The sequence below is a fragment of the Saccoglossus kowalevskii genome, chromosome 2, assembly GCF_978046115.1.
Source record: "Saccoglossus kowalevskii chromosome 2, keSacKowa6.1, whole genome shotgun sequence".
Lineage (NCBI taxonomy): Eukaryota > Metazoa > Hemichordata > Enteropneusta > Harrimaniidae > Saccoglossus > Saccoglossus kowalevskii.
The window spans coordinates 21,589,227-21,611,859 of NC_140642.1; the positions used below are offsets into that span (position 1 = coordinate 21,589,227).

At 36.2% G+C, this 22,633-nt stretch overlaps 2 protein-coding genes across 4 annotated transcripts; both read right to left on the reverse strand.

Annotated features, from left to right (window-relative positions):
* Nucleotides 1-1,122: 1,122 nt before the first annotated feature.
* On the reverse strand, nucleotides 1,123-18,489 carry LOC100368540 (uncharacterized). Its single transcript, XM_002740406.4, has 2 exons — nucleotides 18,382-18,489; nucleotides 1,123-1,945 (listed from the first exon to the last, which is right to left on the reverse strand). The coding sequence occupies exon 2, from the start codon at nucleotides 1,934-1,936 to the stop codon at nucleotides 1,148-1,150; it is 789 nt and encodes a 262-aa protein (XP_002740452.1). The 5' UTR covers nucleotides 1,937-1,945; nucleotides 18,382-18,489; the 3' UTR covers nucleotides 1,123-1,147.
* Nucleotides 12,483-16,355, reverse strand: LOC144363546 (uncharacterized). 3 transcript variants are annotated; one of them, XM_078014135.2, is made up of 5 exons: nucleotides 16,235-16,355; nucleotides 15,900-16,053; nucleotides 14,507-14,687; nucleotides 13,977-14,077; nucleotides 12,483-13,682 (listed from the first exon to the last, which is right to left on the reverse strand). In XM_078014135.2, exons 3-5 carry the CDS (start codon nucleotides 14,547-14,549, stop codon nucleotides 13,533-13,535), a joined length of 294 nt encoding a protein of 97 aa, XP_077870261.2. In that variant the 5' UTR covers nucleotides 14,550-14,687; nucleotides 15,900-16,053; nucleotides 16,235-16,355; the 3' UTR covers nucleotides 12,483-13,532. The 3 variants fall into 3 exon arrangements, with proteins under 3 accessions (XP_077870261.2, XP_085362910.1, XP_085362922.1); XM_085506784.1 differs by having other exon boundaries at nucleotides 15,900-16,058; XM_085506796.1 differs by lacking the exons at nucleotides 12,483-13,682; nucleotides 13,977-14,077 and having other exon boundaries at nucleotides 14,095-14,687; nucleotides 15,900-16,058.
* Nucleotides 18,490-22,633: the final 4,144 nt, after the last annotated feature.

The following is a 22,633-nucleotide window of genomic DNA, read 5'->3' on the forward strand; positions in this document are numbered from 1 at the left end:
TTCTCATGCATTAAGTTAGGCATCTTTGCAATGATAAGTTACATGCAATAAATACTCCATAAACATTACTAATAAAAATTAGTCTGTAAATGTGTTGAGGTTAAAATGCACTTCTTCCCTTCTGTAAATTGGATGTTATAAAACGTATCAAAAATTACAAAGCATACAAAACAGTTTACAAAAACTGGCTGCTATTCTGCAGTCACTCGAAAGGTAGCTTATTGATTGGCTATCATGCATCAGGCGTTAGGGTCAGGGGTTATAAGCCATTGATCATTGACCTTCCAAGTCACAGCAGATGAGCCTCAAAAGTGACAATACAAGACAAAATCTGATAGACAGTAATTGTATACTACTTAAATGTGTTAGTATTCGTCAAATTTGGCACATTGTGGAGGCAATGAATAGCCTATAAATAAAAGACGGTGTTAGTAAAAGGTTAGTTAAATAGGTACAGACTGTAAAATCAGTTTGAAATGTTAACGCTTAAATATTAAGCACACAAATTGATAAGTAAAATTATGGTCAAAAGTGGTTACAGGTACATAGTGCCTGTTGAGGTCTGCATATTTAAGGTGACAACTTTGAGTAAATCCGTATATTAAGTTTTAATTAGTATTTTCTCTAACTTACTGGACATGCAACTATATCAATGTACTATACATTGAGTTTGCTTGAGCGATTACAAAACTAAAAATTTTGTTGGCAGTGGAAAAGAAGTTTACACTGGGTGGGCAGTTATCGGTAGTTACTTGTATTTCTGAAATTAATTATTTTTTTTCACACTGAATCATGAATACAAGCCCATTAAACTTTGAAGTGCCAAAATTGTGGTATTACATTTTTGAACATTTTTCTATAATTTCTGCATTTAAACCAAATTGACAAACTTTTCCGTTGGATTTTTATCAAGATGTTTGAAAAAAAAAATCAAAAATATCAGGATGGTTTTTCAGTTTCCTTGAGCATATATAGACAAAAAAAATGTGTCCAATCATTTCACATCCCAGTTTTCTGAAAATAAATGCAATGATATAGTTGCATGTTCAATTGTACAAAATGTCTTAAATAAAAACAAAAAGTACAAGGTTAGAGAGTTATCATAGTAGATGTAATCATTCATTTTGGAATATTCAAGATTACACGCCTACAACTTAAGGCGGCAATTGAACAGCTTATCGTAGTAAGGTTGGGCGGCACTTATGGCATCCTGGACAAAATCTGGCAAGCTTGAAACGTCAAGCTTGGAAACGGCCGCACTGCCACCTGGATTGACTATAAAACCCGAACTGCCCTTGACGGTGCCGTACCAGTCCTTCTCCCATAACCACTGGTCTTGATTTTCAGGCTCCCAATTAAGCATAGTGTCTTTGTATTGCAAATTGGTAGCTTCGCAGTAAGCCTTCATCATCCCAGCCGGGTTGCTCAGCAACTCATCCGCATCTACTACAACTGGCTGGATGCCAAAATTCTCTTTGACATACTGATACAGCTCCCACATCTCACAGAAACCAACCTCTTCCAAATTAAAGGAAGACCACTCGGGCATGTTGCCTTTTGATATTGTTCGGTATAACGAACTCACTGCTTTGGACGGATTTCGTATTAAAAAAGTATGACTGTAACCCTCCGGTAAGGTGTGCAACTTGCCGGCCATCGAGTATGCCATGTCTTTCATGAAGATTGCACTGCATCCTGGGTAGTTGTCCTCAAGTAGCTTCTTGACTTCATTGAAGCTGAAACCGTCGATCGGTTCCTGGTCTTTGTACCGCTGGCTCGTTCTCTCCTTGCCGAGGTATGATGCAGTGCAGTAACACTCGTGCATCACGTGTACATCCTGTAGAGTCCTTATTGATCTCTCAAAAGCTGTTGATATGCATCTCGGTGCTGACCATAAGATAACCCTGGGTACACTTTCCAATTTTGATGTATTCATTATGATTATCTGTAAAAACAAGACAATTGAAATGATAATTATTTTTATTTTTCAGACGCACAGACTTTGGGAAAAGTCACCACCTTTAAGGTCATTTTTAAGTTATTTTTCTAGAGGCAACAAGAACAGACTAGATTTTTGGCCCCATTCCATTGACTCCTCCCACATAAAAATACATCATTTTATAATCTGTATTAAAAAAAGCGGCTTCTAATATAGATTTTAGAGTATATTTGATTGTACTCTCCATATATACTTGTATACAGTTGCCACACTCCAGTGTTTGCAGGCTGCTCACCATGGTATGAATGAAATGCAAACTGTTGGTCTGTGGAACCAGTAGTGAGACTAAACTATACTGTAAAATCTTTTGGTGACATGGAATATTGGAAGAATTGTCCCATACCCCAACTTTGTTGTTAGAGAACTAGAGAGTTGGACATGCATTTTTCAACAACTCTTGGTGATTCGGATAATTTGAAAATGTGCTCCAAATTCACCCCTATATACTGTAAATTATTTTATTTTCACACAGATTTTATTTTTCGCTATTTTTGTGCTGAAGGGCTGATTCAGTGAAAATAAAACCCTGCAAAAATATGTTCTTTCCCTAGATTTTACCGGTACATTTAACTTGTCAAAAATTAGAGAAAATAAATTCCATAAAAAACACCTAAAAAGTTTTTTTTAGCGAAATGTAATTCCAGATAAAATAAAGTATTTTACAGTACTGTTGCATATACCGTACAGTAATATAGGCTTGGCTTATCATACAATATCAAATATCAATTAGGTTCTCAGGGTGGAAATTCGATACATAACTACAATTGTACAATGTATATGCCTAATTACGCATATAGTTGACATTGCATATTTAAATGAAATTGAATTCCTAAGAATTTAATGGTGTGCAAAATCAAATGTATCAAATTCCCATTTTATATGCTGTCCAAATTACCATACAGTCACTGACTAATCAGGTGTTCAACATCAAATTTTATTATATTTTTTTGAAGAGGGGGAGAGAATATATAGCTAAATCAACATTTGATGTTACAATAATTGAGTATGTTCATAGGCGACAGATGAATGGATCGAAAATCATACTCTACAAGACAAATGTCTAGCAATGCCAGGAAGATAACTCAATCTAACTCAACTTAGGTCAAATGATGAAGGTGTTGCTGCCATGCTGCGCGTGAGAAGCCTCCATGTTTGTCTGACACGTGTTAAGAATCATTCCTGCCGAAATTAAATAATGTACAAAGTTTATTATGCAAATTCACCACCATCCTTGACCAAAATCCTGGGGAGAACACTGAATTGAATCCATTGTCACTTTAGATTTGGATTTGGCAGATGGAAAGTGTAACGAGGCATTCAATAAACCCAGACACTACCAACATACATCAGCAATTTTACTAATGGTGTTGCAAACATAAATATTTAAATGAAATCATGACTGGATAGTTTTGTCATCCTGTCAGACAACACAATCAAATCAAATCAAAAGCAAATTTTAACACAAAATTTAACACAGAGCAGCTATGTACATGTACCAACAATGGTAGATCTAAAGGGGGGGGGTCTTGTATCCTGTATCCGCCCCTGACCAAGTTTCATTGAAATATGAGCGAGTTATTATGCAAATTAGGCAATTAATATGCATGTATTTCAACAACAAAACTAATCGGGTCAGTGTGTTGTCCCTGGGCACCTATGTCTCAAGTTTCACTAAAATGCAATGATTAGCTATTGAGGTAGCAGAAAAAGGCTGAAAAATTACTAATTATTATGCAAATTAATACGCACCATGGTTAGTTTGAGTTGTGCATGTCAAAAATTCACATTAAAAATGATCTTTAAGGTAGCAAGAAGGGTTTTGTGACGTTTTCGAATAAAACATTCTCTGTCTGTTGTTTCGTTCAGAACAGTAATTTAGCTTATATATTTCAAAAGACTAACTATAGAGGTACAAGTTCGCACAAACTGGACAGTCATTGTTTACATAATTATCACGTGACATCAAAAATGGCGAACCTTGTAAAAATGACCAAGTCCGCGATTGCGAGAGCAGACTGCGGAATTTCCTGGTGAAATTTACGTCATGCATTGTCCGTAATCAAGTGCATTGAAATGTGTCCCCGGTAATCAAAAGACCTATTCCGATTTCTATGCAGGTTTGTTTTTTGTTGCCAAATTATTTCATACTTGGCACCTTTAGCAGACTATTATTCTGCGACAAAGCATTTTCTTTAAAAACCCAGACATATTTCGCACCATCATTATCTTTTGAACGATAACTGCGAGATTGAATGTCCTAGTCCGAACGCACTTCATTTGGCGGCGGTCCCAATGAGTCGCACTCAGTCAAAACCTCAACTCAAGAAAAACAGTTTTGGTTAATGAAACACTGTATGTAGATTTGCTGCATTATTATAAATATACACTAAAAATGACCAAAAATATTAACCTCTGATATCATAGAACTCATAAAGAGTGTCAGATAATGAATAATTTCAAGCTCGAGCGGGAAAAATGCAGAAAACTGCTGGCATTTGAGTCCGTACTCCAGGAACATTCGGGTTTCCATTGTTATGCAAACGCACGACGAGGGATAATCCTCTGACAAACATTACTGTCCCACTGTACATGCTGACAGTTTACAAACAGCCTAATCCTTCAAGTGTCTCTGATAAGAGATCTAATAAAACGGTTTTCGTGGTGAAACAAAATGGCCGATGTTTGAAAAAAAATTGCTGTTTCAGATTGCGATACTGAGTGGCAGATTTTTCTTTGCCTCGTCTGTCAACGTTTTCTTTTCTTCGCCATTGCGTTAGAAAAAATGGTATTAGTAAAATAGAATATTGACTTGGAAAATAAAACGATTTAAAAGAAAGTTGCGCAAAGTTACAGTAGATATTTCGCACAACCTCCACCCGCTTCCGCTTTCCAATCACCTTTTTTCGCTCGCTTTTGCGACCGCTTGTTGAATTCGACCGGAAAATTTGCGTTTTGTTTTCGACCGCGCAAATCCCGAAATGTCACCGCCCGCGGGCGGGCATTTGAAATTAGGATTAATAGAAAAATTTCCGAGGTTCACATCGTCTTATAATTGTCTTTCTGGTTTTTATGAATGTTCAAAAGCTGATAAAAATACTTTTTTATTTTTGGCTTAGACTGAATATTTTAGTTTGAACAATATTCTGACGTGAAATACAAAATGTATTCCAACACAAGTACGACATGGTTGTCAGGGTTTTCTTTCCTGATTGTTGAGTCTTCGCGATGTGTTTTGTATAATTATTGTTGTTGCTGAAGGACCATGAAGCTAAATGGCAGTTTCATGCAAGGGCTGAGTGAAAGCATAGACCCTCTAAAAGAGGGTCTATGGTGAAAGGAAACATTTCTAAGCCTAAAATAAAACCTAATATTACATCTCTGTGTGTATTTGTTAATTGTACATATGTTTTTCATGACAGTATGTCTGTAAATATCTAGAAAAATCTCGTTTTTCGTTGATAATTTCGATTGTTTGGAATGTCTGTTTACCGTGTCCCAATAATTTGTTTGGAATGTCGATCCAAGTTGGTTTCTCCATACTGAGTTTAGAAAGGGCGTCGATCATTACAATCAGCCGAAACAGGACAAACATTTACCGTAATTCATGGGGATCATGTCCGTAATTTGTGGGCTGAAACCCCAAATAATTGAACTAGTACTATTATAATATATATTTTATTTTACATCGCAAAACTACAACAGAGCTAGAGTTGTTCGCGGTGAAACAGCCGCCTTGAAGTCGATGCAACTTCAACTAGCCATTTCTTACCTTGAAATAAAAAAAACTAAAAATTTAAAGAGCATCGGGGAAAATATTAATAATCATTCTTACCAATCGCTTGCTTTATTTTATTCGAATCCACGAATCCGCTCTAAAAAAGAGTCGGGTCGATGATTTTCAGCCCTGAAGGACTTCTGTGTGAATCCTGAGTTACGAATTGTTCATCGAATTGCTTTTTTAAGCCCAATAAATTATTCATACATGTCAAGCTCTGTTCGATTTTTTCAGGGCATGTGGCCGTTCTTAGTCGAAAATATTTTTTGTCGGAACACTTTTACGGTACGTATACGGTATAGACTGAACTCATTCAATGATCGTGACTTATTTTTGAAAATTGAATGTCAAATTTTACCAGACTAGGACCGACGTGGATTCGGTATCGTTATTTTTGGAATTAATCATTAACATTTCCTCGTTTCTCTACTCTGTCAAAATGAGTTACCTATGCTTTTTTCACGTAACTGTCATTAAAATAATAAAAACATAGTTGAACTCTGGTGACCTTGGCCTTTGTTATATAATATAATTCCCTTTATCATAGTTTGTTTCAATATAAATATGCATTGTCATAATTAATTTTGAATACAAACAAGTTTTGGGGTTGAACCAACAGTGGGGAATCAGTCTACCAAATGTCCTTAAAAGATGTAAATATGTTACAAAAACATTGGTGCCTTATTTGTTTAATTATTTTAAGGGACATAATTTCCAGCTTTATTCAAAGTAATTCAGATATTTTAGTATAAAAACAAATGTCTCATTGCAAAAAAGTGCTGCATTCAGACGTGAATAGATTCATAAGACATGCAAGATAACAGAAAATCTTAGTTGGCTTTAGTCCAAGTATTTTGTACAGGTGTCTGTCAAAAATTAATGATTCACTGAGACAAATATGAACTGCCTCATTGTGTGACTACTGTATTATATGAAAAGTAAAAAAAAAACCTTTATGAATAGCTATCATGTTGCAAGCTCTGCTTTGTATGCAAATCAACTTAAATAGTTAGTTGGTGTCCAGTGGAGGGAGAAGTCAACAGTACTGTTGCCTCCTGAGAATCTACATCTTCAAACACTGCAATCTTTGAAGTGCGTTTTTAAACTAGTATTATAAAAACTCTATCATTCTGTTCTAATAGCTGAAACATATTCCTGTGAGTTTTCATTTGTCGAATGAACTGTTTGTCAAATACAGAATACATATATTTTAGAATAATTTTCTTTTTTAAAATGTGGATGAAATGTTTTGCTTTTAATGTATTTTTTATGTATTGTTTTTGATTTGATAACTTTGAACTAAACAGATTTTCTATTAGTTTCAGATCTTGATCAAAGTTAGGCACCCAGTTCATAGGAGTGCTTATATTGATTTTCTGACATATTTTGTTTTCTGTAAAGATTTTTTTGGTAGGTTTGCAAATGTGTATCAGACTGTGCAATCTCTCCATGAGTTGGTTTTGAAACCCAGTATGGGATTCTGAGATACATTACCAAGGATATTATTACAAGATAAATCATTTGCTTCATTGAACACATACAACAATTCATATTTTCACTGAGATCAGTGACCTTTGATGTGTATCACCAGTGATCAGTCAAGTAGAAACAGTCAAAATATTTTATCAGATTTTCTCAATTTTTGCATGATATTTTCATACAGGACATCTGTTGTTCAAACTCAGGGAAGATTTTATACTGATGAATAAGGTGACCAAGTTTGATAAAGTTTGGAATAGAATTAGTAAAGTTATTATGCACACAATAACAATTATTAACGACGACGACGACGACGACGACAACAACAACGACAACGCCGGACAAAATTTTTCCCTTAATATACCTTTCCCTTCCATCTTTGATGGTACGGGCAAGGTAAAAATAGTACATCTAGAACAAGCACCCAAAACACGTAACAAGAGGTCACAGTTCAGTTGCTTTCACGATACAAGTTTCATTCAACTATTAGATTTGAAGTGTCGCTCAGAATTTAATAATAGTTAATACTAGTTGTATGTTCACACTTTACTATCAAAACCACCATTTCGACCACTCATGTGCCAGTGATCCGTGTTTGGGCGAGCGGTCAATGTTTAAATGAGCGAGCTAGCGAAAAAAAAACGCGATTAAAATGCGGTCGGTTTCCGGTCGGACAAGACCGCATGGTCGGAAATTAAGCGATAAGCGGTCGATGTAAAAGCGGAAGGTTGGGCGAAATGAGTACTGTATGCCCATGTTTCTCAGACCATGGATGTCTCGACTGACATCAATGCTGACAATGGACGTTAGATAAACACATTGTTTGCGACGGAAAGCTTATCACCAGTTATATCAGAATCGTCAACAACAGAGTATACAGATAAGATGTTATCATTTAAACCCTTCCAAAGATAAACATTATGCAAATATCCACGAAACGGCAGTTGTCTTTTCTTCTAGCGTTTTAAAACACTATTTAACGTTAAACGTTATTTCGCAATTTCGATCTTTTGTAAACCTGGGATGATGTATCAAGGTCTAAAGTAACCGTTTTATCAATTTTTGAAAAATCAAGTAAAAATTTCCCTTCTCGCTACCTTGAATCGGTGCAAGTAATAAAAAACAACTTTTAATGAAGGTATTTGTACGGTTGATTTTCTGCCTACAAGTTGTTCACATACCGTAGTTGTCCGAGTATAAACCTTTCCGGGAAAACGGCAAATCGATGAACAATTAGGGGGGAGGGCTTATAAAGGTAAAGTTAAAACTACTCCCGATCGATAATTTATTCATACACAAATCTTCGTGTGTACGATACGAGTGTCCTCATCGACTACGCTAGCATCCAATCACTCGTGGGTGCGTTTAGTAAGTGGAACAGCATTCGACCTTGCGTTTCACGTAAATATTGGTTGGCACGGTTTGGGGTAACGAATGTATCTAAGTATAGGTTATAAAATGACACGCCCTTTATAACCGGAAGCCCCCCCCCCCCCAAGGCGCCCCTTTTTAATTTGGTGTTTACGCTCATTCATTCTTTGAGGCCTATTTTTGGAGGACATTACAACTTTGACCTGCACGCAAAATAAGAGATAGCTCCGACCATGGAACTATAAACCAGTTCCATGCTCCGACAAATTAATCATAAATGTTCATTTTTTTTTATAGAATCATTTCGAGACCGCGTGAGTCTAACACGCCGACGTCTAGGCAGGTGAAAAGAAGTAAGGTGTCTGTACACCCATCTTGTAACAAGCAGTCTCTCCGCTAAGATAGCTCCGCTGTTAGCAATGCACATTTCAATTAAAGAACAGAAGATATCATTAGAAAATGAACAATATGCATAGTATCAATGCAATGGGACTTGCTGTTTTCTACAAGAATTCAAAAATATAATTTTTAACCATAAATGATTGTGGTTTTTAACAAGAAGTTGAAAATATCACTTTTTACCAAAAATGACAAAAATATTCACCAAAATTAGAGAATTGACGATATCATTACAAAATGAACAAATTTGAGAGTGGTCCACATGTAGTAACTACCGGATTCGGCTGATACCCCGCCCTGGGCGATCTTATGGAGGATTAGATTTTTTTTTAGAAAAATGTGGACCAAAAGATCGCTCGGGCGATCCTTTGGCAGATAATACGAGGCCCATCTTGTCTAAAAAAAATAACCCTGCGTTGATAGAAATGGTCTAGAAAAAATAATGTTTCGCGTTGACCAAATATAATCATGCAAAGTATAAATTCAAAGTGTTTTAATACATTGGTGAGAGGTCGAATTTTGTGTGAACAAGAACATGCACTAAGAAGGAAAAGCAAGTCAAAGTCGAAACGGGGTGCATCATGGACATCACACAACACACGCTGCGACAACTGAGTGATTAGCGACATAATTTTGGGACGCAATTGAACTTGAAGTACTTCTTTGCGAAACTTGCTGCGCGCTGATGCTGGCATCAAGTGTGTGTTGACCGAAGTTTGACCCAAAGTCACGCGCTGAACTGGCGCGTTACCTTAGCAACTTTTTTCTTTTGCGGTCCGCGCGTCGATCTAGTAAAATTTTTATTATATCCGACGGTAAGCAACTTGTATGCAACGCTGTACTGACTTTGAATATATCAACGTCGTTTACTTAGTGCACTGCTTTTCTAATTACGCAAATTTGTTTACAATATTGTACCAGCTCTGAATATTTCAACTTTGTATTAAATGTATTGCTTTCATGATAATTACGCAAACTCAAGTTAATTTTTACTATTGTTAGGGCACTGACCAGGGGTATTGGGTCTGTGAATATTTCAATATTACCGACTTGATAATGCGTTGCATTCGTAATAATTACGCAAACATAAACATTGGCGCATTTAAATCATTAAAAATGATAGTAGTCGGGTATCTACGGAAAGTCGAGAAAATAGTTTAAATACTTGTGATTCACCAATGTTCCAATGGTGATTTTTTTATTCGAAATGAAGTGAACATGTAATATAAACCATACCATGCGTCAAGTTAAATTTTACTATAATATAATAAACTCTGGACAGCGCACTTCGATCGCAATATTCACGCACATTTCGACTGAACTCTAATAACCACGCGTTTGAGTTCACGCACTGATATTTAAATTCGGGCCACCCAGCTTGACGCAAATCAATATAGTTACTTGTCATGTGTTCAAAAAATCTTTCAACTCTCACAAATACCATGAACTAACTGGGGTTAACTGAAAGAGAACGTCTTTTTTTGAGAAAAAACACGTCAGTACAAGATTATGTGTACAAGGTTAGCGTTATAGAACGTACATGACGTAACGTACGTAAATCAATTTAGTTACTTGTCATGTGTTCAAAAAATCTTTCAACTCTCACAAATACCATGAACGCGAAGAGCTAACTGGGGGTTAACTGAAAGAGAACGTCTTTTTTGGAGGAAAAACACTTCAGTACAAGATTATGTGTACAAGGTTAGCTTTATAGAACGTACATGACCGCTTAACTCTGTGCAGGAGACATTTTAGTTCGCCCATTTCTTGTTTACCGACATTTTGTCTGGAATGCGATACAGACAAAGATTAAAAATTACTGATAACAACCAAGAGGCTCGAACCAGGAAGGATTGGATATTTTAAACTTCGTAAATAACATTCTTTTCAAGCGTAGACTTTATTCGAGTGTGATAATACGCAACAACAATTCGTATACAGCATTGGTTTTATTGAAGTTTTTAATGCTTTTCGGCTTCACAGTGAATTATTTTAGCGTCATATTTGAAATAGCGCGCTCGATACAAGCGCGGGGGGGGGGCAAGGGTTATTTTCGTTCAACGAATTGCAATATTTTTTTATTCATACAACGTAAATAGAAAAAATAAATTCCGTAATTCTGTAATCACAGGCTAGACGTACAACGTAATCAAATATTTTTTTTTCGTACACTGTAAAAATGTGTAATTTTTCTCGTACGTACAAAAAATCACGTTCAAATAAAAAATCGTAAAGAATAACCCAGGGAAATTACATTTTAGAAACTGTAAAAACGACTAGATGACACAATTCACTACAAAATTTAATGTCAAGACGTAAAAGGCCCTCTGACCGAATGAAGAGCATTACGAGGGTAATATGCGCATGCGTCTCTTCACACGGCGCAGCAATGGCGAAGAATTTGAGTCGGAGAGCTCTTCAGACCATTCAATGTTCCATTTGTTAACACTGAACTGTAAAAAACGTCTTTTTTTTCTTCGTAAATTGTGAAAAGCCCTTTTTATTTCCCGTAAAACCGTACCAGCTACCCCCTTGCCTCCCCTCATACAAGATGTCGGACGGGAAACTTGGGGTCAGTAAAAATGTTTGTCGGTTCAGTCATGGAGCTAAAAAAAGACTTTTTTTAGCTCCATGGTTCAGTCAGGCAATGTGTGGACCAAAACATCGCCCACTATTTGAAACATCGCCCATGGGCGGGGTTAAGGATGGGCGGGGTATCAGCCGAATCCGGTATATATGTAATATCAAAGCAATTGGACTTGTGGTTTTTAACAAGAAGTCGAAAATATCATTTTTTACCAAAAATGACAAAAATATTCACCAAAATTAGAGAATTGAAGATATCAACATGAAATGAACAAACCAAAGAGAGGTCTACCCAAGGTACATATACACCAAGTATCAAAGCATTCAGGCTTGTAGTTTTCTAGAAGATGTCGAAAAAGTAAAACATTGACACGGACGACGACTGACAATCACTCATATGACAAGCTCCGCTCGACAAAGTCGACAGAGGAGCTAAAAAGTGACAGCTTGTTGAAAACCGTCTGGTTTGAATATTATATATATATATATATAGCGGTACTACATGTGGACCTCTCTCATATTTGTTCATTTCGTGATATCTTTGATTCTCTAATTTTGATGAATATTTGTCATTTTTGGTAAAAAGTTGTATTTTCCATTTCTTGTTGAAAACCGCAAGTGTGATTGCTTTGATACTATGCATATTGGTACATCAGAGTGTTATCTTCAATTATCTAATTTTGATGAATTCTTGTTGAAAACAGCAACTCTGATTGATATCTTTAATTGAAATGTGCATTGCTAACAATATAGCTACGTCAGCCGAGAGGCTGCTTGGCCCTGGAAAATTGGGGCATATTCATGAAAACGTGTAGTTGTATTTTTTTGTAAAGTCTATTTATGTATACAGGAGACATTAAACATAATGTATCATTTCATTGAAAAATTTGCACAAGTAATATTTTAATTAAATATTCATTAATCCTTTCACCACCACTCAAACAATAGTCAGCAAGTTGGGTACAGTTCCAGGAATATTATGAAGTGTTCAAGGTGTAACTTGTCCCCGACTCTTAAGTTTCGTTTTGTGGGTGCAACTGAACTGCACAACCAGAAAATTTGATATACAGTACAACTGACAACCTGTTGTATTCATCACAAATCAGGCGAAGTATGGAGAAATTGTTTCATTTTGTCAACACATGAAACTTGCAAAACCAGGCTTTTGAATAGGACACCACTGGTTCTGTGCTTAGTGCATTGACAAAATAAAATTCATAGTCTAGGACTAGGTTTTTCATTCATCTTTGAAAAGTCAACAAATATCAACACAAACTGCAAAATTTGTTTAATAAAAAATATAAAAGCAAATTATTGCAAAAAGATTTATTTATACAATATATATAGGACAGATATCTGTCAGACTTTTCCCAAAGTACCTCTGCCTCCCACTTAGTGTTATACTTATTTTAGCATAAAAAACAATAATTAGCCAGGTAGTTCGAAACTTTATATTATCTACAACATCAGTTATAATTATTGGCTTTTAAAAGAGGGTGTACATATGTTGTCAATTCTCGGTCTAAATAACCCAGTTCTGCAAAATCAAAATCTACAGACTTGAGCATCAAACAAGTTGTTCGGATCTGGTCTTAATTGTACTGGTATTGTGTCGCCAGTATCAATTTTCCTATAACCCAGGAATACTCTGAAACCATGACTTTAAATAACAGTGCATGTATTGTTGGGCCCTGGTTATCATCTGATAACGTCAAATCAGAAAATTCACTAAATAGAGACTCTCGAGTGATTGTAATCTGAAGATACATTGCTATAAGAACGACTCCAGGTCAGAAACTTCACCTGTGAAGTCCCACTTTCAAAAAAGTACATATTCTTTATTGTCAATAAAAACCAGACGGTGTTCAAAGCAGGTTATCCTCATGTCATTTGACAACAACAATCTGTGATCTGACGTTTGTATCACTCTGTCTTCACGGTTTGCATAATTATCGTTATCTGTTGTAAATTTTTTTTTGTTAGGTTCAATTTGATGACTTTGCAACATGAGATTGTCCCCCATGTAATACTCTCATCGACTTCCAGAACTGTTACGGCAAATTCTGTAAATTCCTATAATAAAAAAAAAAAAATCACTGTTAATTTATTCAAAGATGGGGTGTTAATTGTTGGGTTGGGAGGGCATCCATTTTCAAGGTCAATCTATAAAATTGCCCTAGCATATCAGGGAGTGATAATTTCCCTTGTTTTTGGTGCTAGATGTACATTTTATAAAAATTTAATGAAGTAGGTCAACACCCCTTAATTGTGTCTAATACCCGGTAGTAAATCCTGTTTTACTGTCAAGGTCTGAATGATTCACACAATGCAAAATACTGACCAAGATATGTATTTACAATTTCTTACCTTGTTGTACATAGCAGGTGGTTTATAAGCATTTATTGTCAATAAAGTTCTTGTTAATAGGTTGCCCAGAGTCAGATTAAATGCTGCATCTTGAGGTAACACTATGTATTGAGTTAAGAAATAAATATACTGGTAAATTATTTTGTACTTTAACAACTATGAAGAACAGTGCTATCGATACTTTGACAACATTTTGGATTGTGGATTGTGCCCAGAGTTCGAGTATGGATTAATGTAAAGCGACTGTACCGTCTAGAGGACACACCTTGAAGTATGCACATACCGTAATAAACTTATAATACATCATCCAGAGTCTGCGATGCTCAGAATCAAATAAATTGGCAATATTTATTGTTTTCAGGTTACAACTTTTTTTTTTTACATATTTAAACATGGTAGGCTATATTTTACCTGTGCAACACTGCAAAATTGCAGCTAAACAGTTACTTATGGTGATACAATGACAGATTTATAATAGAATCTAAGCGTATTGTTCTTTATGTCAAGTCATTATTAAACTGAAAGGATACTCTCCAGCATAATGCATGTCATGGTGAGAGGAATCATTATCATATGGATTTAAGATGTTCCTGGTCTTCATATCAAACATTAGATGATATTTGAATGTGTTCACAGTTTTCCTAAAATCAGCTATGCAAGTGTCGGGATAGCCACATTTCAATTCAGATAGAACCCTGTCATTGGAATAGCCTAGAAAATAAACAGAAGATATTAAATTAAAACATAACAGTTAATTTGCAACTGTTTAGTTCAAAACTGCAACAATTTCATAAACTGATACAACTATGATCATACAGCTTTCAGTTATAGCTTGTCACAACACATGCATCTGCCTTATAAACTCTGTAGTTGGACTATGCCAAAATGCATTCTATTTCACTAGGTATAAAAAATTAATTCAATACATTACCCAGCTCAACCTAAAACATTTAGTTTTTTACATTTTGCCTTATAAATGTCCTCATCTTTAATTCTAATTCAATCGCTCGTTTTATGCTAGTCCCAGGAATTAATGGTTGACAATATACAGATGTTTACAAACTTGGTAAATTGAAAGATTGAAACATTTCTGTAAATTTTCAGATGCCACTAAACGAGCCGTTTAAAACTATAGAGGGAGTCTTATCTACAAAGTACCTTAATTGGAAAGAACACATAGAACAAATTTGTGAAACTATATCACCTAAAATTGGTATTTTGTATAAAATTCATCATTTTGTCCCATGATCTATTATCCTGCTTTACAATTCTCATTTTACAACATATTACTTACTGTATTGAAATATGGGGCAACACCTACAAAACCTTTTTCGACAAAATTCTACTACTCCAGACAACGTTTTAAGATTTTCGTGCCCCCACTGCCCTCCTGTTTAAAAAACTAAATATTTTAGATATCTACCGGTATAAACTCAGTAAGTTCCACACCTGTCTGTTTTTTATCTTCATAAGAATTTGTTTGCCCATAATGTTGACCACTACTTGAAACTTTTTTCACTATGCAACTTGTCAAGCTACTAGTTCCAATTATTATATTCCAAGAATGAATCTTACTACTAATCAACACAGTATCACCTATATAGCAGCAAACAACTGGAACTTACTTCCTGATTCCATAAAAATTATCAAAAGCAGATACATATTTAAAAATACGTTAAAACTGTATCTCATGAATGTGTCACGTCATTTTTAAAAGTCAGTATATAAGTATTTTTCATTTATCTTTAATTAAGTTAAATGTGCATTGAATTTAATTAATAACATCAGTATTATGGGGCCACAGACTAGACTAGTTTGTATGAACTATATCTGTGGTCCTCACTAGAATTACTATTATTATTGTGTATATTATTTATTGTATATTTTCTCGTGAAATAAAAAACAATCATGCATAATATTTACCTATCTGTTGGTATGTCAATCACTATCTCTGTGGCACAACCACAACATTCTTTATGTAGAATAACGTATGCATCTAGTGAAAGGTTTTTTTCTTGCAGTCCAACTGGCCTAGCAGCGCCAAGTAAATCACCAAATAGATTTTTAATTCCCATAACTGATCTGAAAACAATATATTTGATATCATGTTCAAAGCAGACTGTTACCGATATCCAGCCACATCAACCTTCTAAATCAGTGAGCAAATGTAAATGATGATCGGTGGCGTTGGTAAAAACAACGATACTATACTACATATAAATACAAACGTCACTAAATATGGAAAAACGAAAACTTACCATTAACAAAAAGGGAGGCTGCAGTCAAAATTGGACGAAAACTGAGAAGAACGCATCTGAACAAGCAAAGCGAACTCAACGAAGCTATGTGTACACAATGGCTGCCGCGAGTGAAATGAACCGATCACGCTTTTTGTTCCCATGATGCTTTGCGACGCGACTCACACCACCTTTTACTTCGTAGTGATTATAATAACTTACAAAAAAATATAGCAAACAAATGCTGAACAGGCCACGCCTCCAACTGTGCCATGCGTTCGGGCAAACCGTTAGGAATTCCCAAATGGAGTAAATTTGTGTAGTTTTCTTGATTTATTCTGCAGATATCGGTAAAATGTAGGTAAGGCTTTGGCGAAATTTGATGGAGCAACTAATATTCTTCAGCCAGGTATTTTTTTTAGATTTTATTTTTCATTCTTTTCGTCTGTTTTTTGGAGTTTAAAAAATGTGAGCTGGCTGGATCCTTCATCCCTTGTCTATTTCTTACACTAGATACCAGCCGATAGCCCCCCCCCCCCGCTCATAGAGACTGGGTATTACAGTTGACTATAGCATAGACCTTTCTAAGGTCTATGATTATAGTTCCTGGGTTCCCTGTGAGTGGAGGTACATTAACGTTTGTGTATAGTGTGCAAACACAAATCAAACTACACGTTTCAGGGTCACCACATCCTTCAGAAAGGGGACTACCGTTATTCACATACCAAATAATTTTGCCAGACCCCGGGGGGTTATAATCTGATAAATGACTTATTGTAAACTGAAATGCTGTAAATTTGGCGCGGGGGGGGGGGCTTATAGATTAATACATTACCGGCATAAATAAACATATGCCATATTCTTACATATTGCAAAATTGTCTTACTATTCACGGACAGTTTTATGTCCGCTCAACTATGTAAAAACTTTATTAACTCGTTAACCAAAAAAGAAATGTCACATTATCTTTACGGTATTAATAAAGAATTCTATTCTATTCTATTCTATAGACTGTAGGGGTTTATACTCTGACAACTACGGAAATGATGAATTTGGATATCATGAACTTGGATATCATGGTTACCATGAAAAACCCCATCAAGTAAGCAATTCTTTGTATACTTGTATTTATCACACTTTTTGTATTACCGTGGAGGTATAAATGGTATTACATAGTACAAGGAACATGCTTTATGTCCTTAGTAAACATGAATGACCAGAAAGAAAAATCGTCAAATTGTTCTTGAAGTTGTAGATCAAGCAATATTTTATCATATCCAAACTAGTGTACTTATAACGTTTTTATTCAACCACAGTGATTCAATCAGGGATTCCACTGATTCAACCAAGCGAGAGTGATTACGTAATTAGGTAGTATGCGATTCAACGAGTATTGTAACAAACGCGACTGTGTCGGACAATACAATGACAAGAAGTCGGACAACTGCATTTTAAAATCACCTTGAACTTTCAAAGCAGCTACCATTGAACTATCCATGTGTCCATTGTATCCCGCCTAGCGGCGACTTTTCGTCCCCACATGGGTGGTTTGGGTAACTCGTTAACAGATGGCAGCAAGCGTACAGATTTCACAATTACCTCACTGATTCATCAAAGACAAAGTTCTCTCATCTCTTTGAAATAACTTCCGATTCATTTCTTTTCTGTATCATTTTCGTGACGCAACACTAAACAGCGATTACAGCATCAATAAATGAACCCATACAACAAACAGCGTCGAATGAAAGAACAATGAAAAATACAAGCTTTCCCAATTATACGCGTTTTGCAGTTTGGACGACATTTCGGTGTTCAGTTAGTTAAAAAGTAAGGCATTTATAAGGTACGCTGACAGGGAGAAACCAATGTTTTCATGGAATGTTCCCTGATACACTGTATAATTCATGCCCGGTGTCAAAAGGAGAAGAACACGAGTTAATTTGAGGAATGGACGGGATTATTATAACACAATCCAAACACCACAATTTTAAAGGGCATCTGTTCCATCAGAGTCATAGAACAATTGACCGTGCACATGGTCAATCTGTGAGTGTTCGACGAGTCATTTACCGGCTCTGACAGTGACGGTGATGAATAAAACCCGGCGTACTGCACTACAGTACAGTCAGCGCACGGGGGGGGGGATACTTTACCAGAGCTCAACTCACCTGCCTGGAGCAATACACGTTCAACGTAGTGTGGAATTATACAGGAAGTGCCCCCAAAAAACCAAAGTCATTAACAAGGACCGACGCGCGACGCACACTCGATCTCCTTTGTTGCAACCCACGTTAGTCGAATCTGACAGTTGCCTAATTAACATATACCATTACGTCATTTGTTTAAACCTATGACACACCAGTCTGTCGATCGCTACTCGTGATACACTACGCGTGCGTACACTACGCGTGCGTAGTGTATAACTTTGTATCGCTTGTTGTTGGCCTTGCCACGCGCGTTTTTTCCCCGGAAATTTCCGTCACTTTCCCATTGATGTTAAGACAGTTCGCTACCATTAAAACATGAACAAATTGATAACAGTAAATCATTCAATGAGTGTTGTGATGGATGATTCACATATATGCACGTCATTCGTATGTACGACATTTCCATCGGTGTTCAGATAGTTAAAAAGTAAGGCATTTATAAGGTACGACGACAGAGAGAAACCAATGTTTCCATGGAATGTTATTTGAGAGTGCGCAGTCCAGCCGAATGGACTCTTCAAAGATTAATAATTTACGGTGTGGAAAATCAACAAACAAGCCTACATTTTTTTAAATGGGAAATCCGGGGTCAAAAACAACAAAAGCGGTATGCATTTTTCCACAAAGTTGTGTGAACGGGGGAGGCGGTTGCCATTTTCGCATTTCGTCGGTCTCGGAAAAGATGTGAACGGGGCACTGATGGCACATTTCTATTACTAGTATATCGCTAGGGTAATTCCGTCTGCCAGGAATTGTTATTTCGAGATTGTCGTAGTTCGTTGATAGTTGATTTATTGACCATGCTTTTCACACGTCTTAGATTAATCCCACAACAGTGTTGGTCCATGGAGCTATCTTTTTTTAGCTCCATGGTTGGTCCAAGGTAAAAATCGACGAATCCATGGAGGTAATATACCTCCATGATGAATCACAGTCCATCTATAGAGGGACTGTGGATGAATGCACGGTATGCAGGGTCACCGAGGATTAATTTCTCGACATTTTTACGGTTGAGTGCATTCTGGAATGTCTCGCCATGGAGGTATACTTAGACATACTACAACGGTTTAGTAACCGTGATGGTATAAACTATCTCCATGGTCTCGCTTATCTTGTGCAATAGTTTGCCAAACCATATACCTTAAAGGGGAACCGCTCAATTGCCAAACAACCGATAATAGATTAAAATCGTTCATGGAGCTTTGTTTAGCTATTGCCATTGTCTTTGTGTTTAGATATAGGACAGTCCCTCTATCCGGACTGTGGATATAGATATAACCACGGTTACTTGGTGACCGTGATATAACGTAGCCATTAACTAACTTTAAAGCATTTAAATCATGAATTAAATTTGAAACATAAAATCTATTACCATAGTTATTAACTTCCACAAAGTTTGTATTATAAAAAAGATATATTATTGCCGAGAAGTAGAATCATCGACACGTTCATGGAAGGTGACGATTACCGTCCATGATATGTGTAATCTAATAAGGTACACAGAAATACGAGTAAAATAAACACATCTTTGTTTTTACACTCTAGCGCAGACAACTGATTATTAGTTGTCTGAGACACAAGTGATAGTTTGAAACAAATCATCGGAACAGTTTCTTGTATTGTACATGGTTGTTAATTGTATATACCATAGACAGTATAGTAGGATAACGTTTTACTTTCCGATCTCCCAATTCAGTGCCCGCAAACAGAAACTCTCAACAATGTAAGTACTAGGTGTCTCCACGGTTACTAAAAAACCGTGGTGTCTCGTAAAGCAAAGTTATACGGGCTGCTTGTAACTTCCCAATACACATGTAATAAGCACCACGATATAACCATAACCCGAACTCACATTCATGTGTTCGCCAGTTCAGAGTGGTAACTATAAACGTGTATCGAACTGTGCTGTGTTTGAGTACACGTAGGTCCATGGTGTTTCCAACTCACAGCGTAAAAATCCCCTCAAATAAAAGTGCCACCATCTTTGAACAAAAACAAACATGCAAATTATCTTTGGCTGGCTTCTTTTTGGCTTGCAAGTCTATTGTTCCCTTTTGCTTTTTTTTATATAATTTTGTCCTACCTTCGCCCGTTGCATTGCAAGGTAGGCTACGCATGCGCAAACAAATCGCATTGTGTCTGTCAGCAATCCGTGAATCGGGATTAAATCTGAATGAGTTTGAATTCAATATATCCGCGGTCGTTTAAAGTTTATACACTGCCAATACACACGCTAAAAACGCGAAGGCTCGTAGATAGACGCTTGTTTGTAAACAACGACACGCTATGGCCATCTGACGCATGCGCATGTCACGACTCCCCGCTTTAAATCCGCTATATCCGTGTTTTTATAGTACCCGTTCGGACGCAGTCCGAAAACGGGGACTTATGTTTTGACCTCCGTGTGTCCGTGCGTGCGTGCGTCCGGACCTGTATCTTAGAAATGCCTGGACCAATCACAATCAAACTTCACACATACATCATACATGATACATGATATTATACATATGCACGTCAATTTGTTTTACAATCTGATTCAAGATGGCCGAATGACGACCATTTTTGTTTGCTAAAAATCATAAAAATCAGCATTTCTCGGCTGTTTACAGATGGATTTTGTTCAAACTTGGTATATACATTAGACATTATGGGACCTAGATGCCACGTAAGATTCTTATTTAAAATATCGACAAACTAAAATATGTATCTTCGCTGTAAATATGACGTACACGGAGTAATTGTGAATATGGTATAGAATCTTTCATTTTAGTTGGATGTGATGATTCATACTATAAATAACAATTAATCAGTAGGTTTCATGTATTAGTAGAAGTTGAAATTCGATCACCATCAACCCTAGTAGAAATATCGAGAAATGGGTGTTGTTTCTGATATTTATTGTGTGTAATGTATTGCGGGATTAAAGTTGCTTACAAACTCGATGAACTATAATAATTCATCACGACTGCTTGACATGGCACCATAGCCATATACTAGTATATAGTCTATGTCATATACAGCCGGAACGCAGCCAAGCGTTTGGACCGTTATTGGACGCGATTATTAGATTTGAGTAGCGCCACCAACGGCACGAAAAGTGCGACATAAAACACCAAAATATGAAAGGAAGCCATACTTTTGCAATATACTTGTATAATACTGCGTCATTTAACGAAACTATTAACGATCGATATTTTTTGGTCGTCCTATTTTTGGAAACAATTTTGGGCGGACTCAGCAATGCGTATAGTAATAGTGTGAGAATTTACGCGTTTCTAAATGATCCGAAGGTGTAACATCAGTAGACGAAAGCCGTAAAAATCAATAAGAAAAAGTTAGGATGCACATTCTCCTCAAACCGCATACCGCAGATTCCTACTCCGAACAACTGTCCTCTTTTATACAAGAATAACTTGGATTTAAAGAAAAGTGCCGAAAGATTAAACCTGTCAATTACTAACAAAGAACCAGATTCCGGACCAGCCCATGTTCACTGCGTTGGCTTTCAAAAGGAGAGAAGCGTCGGGTAACTGTTTCAAATGTTGAAAAACGACCAAATAGTTACTAGTATGTTATGTAAGAGGTAGCAATAACGTGGCACAAAAATCGATGCGTCGGTCAAACAGGAAATCACGCAGCACTTACACGCTATTGTTTGTGATTAGGCTGTTTGTGAATTGTTTTGTGATTGGTGTTCACTTCATACTTCTGTGATCTTTCTTGCAATTTGATCAGTGTTGCAAACTTTTAAAACAAGAATTGCACATGGGACCACTATTTACTTACATAAATTTATACATTATTGGGCTAATAGTGTCAATAATTGTTGAGACCAGGCACATAATATGGTTATATGTAGGCATATTAAAATGGTAATAAAAACAGAATAATTTCGATAACACTATGGAGTTGGGTATAGTGTAAATAAATGAAATTATTCTCATTTGAGTAATCGATGAATTGCACAAATTTGTAACTAAAACAACGATACCTTTTATTTTATGTATTACATGAAAGATTTTGATAATATGATAAAATGTTAAGTCCACAAGTTTTTGGGACTCGTTTTGCTATCATTTACTGTGGATTATATGTATATACACTTTCCCATTAATACATCATACATATTGGTTTGATTTTATGACAATTATCAATCGAAAGTATATATACTGTTACCTCTTATATATATCTTATATATTACACATAGTGTAAG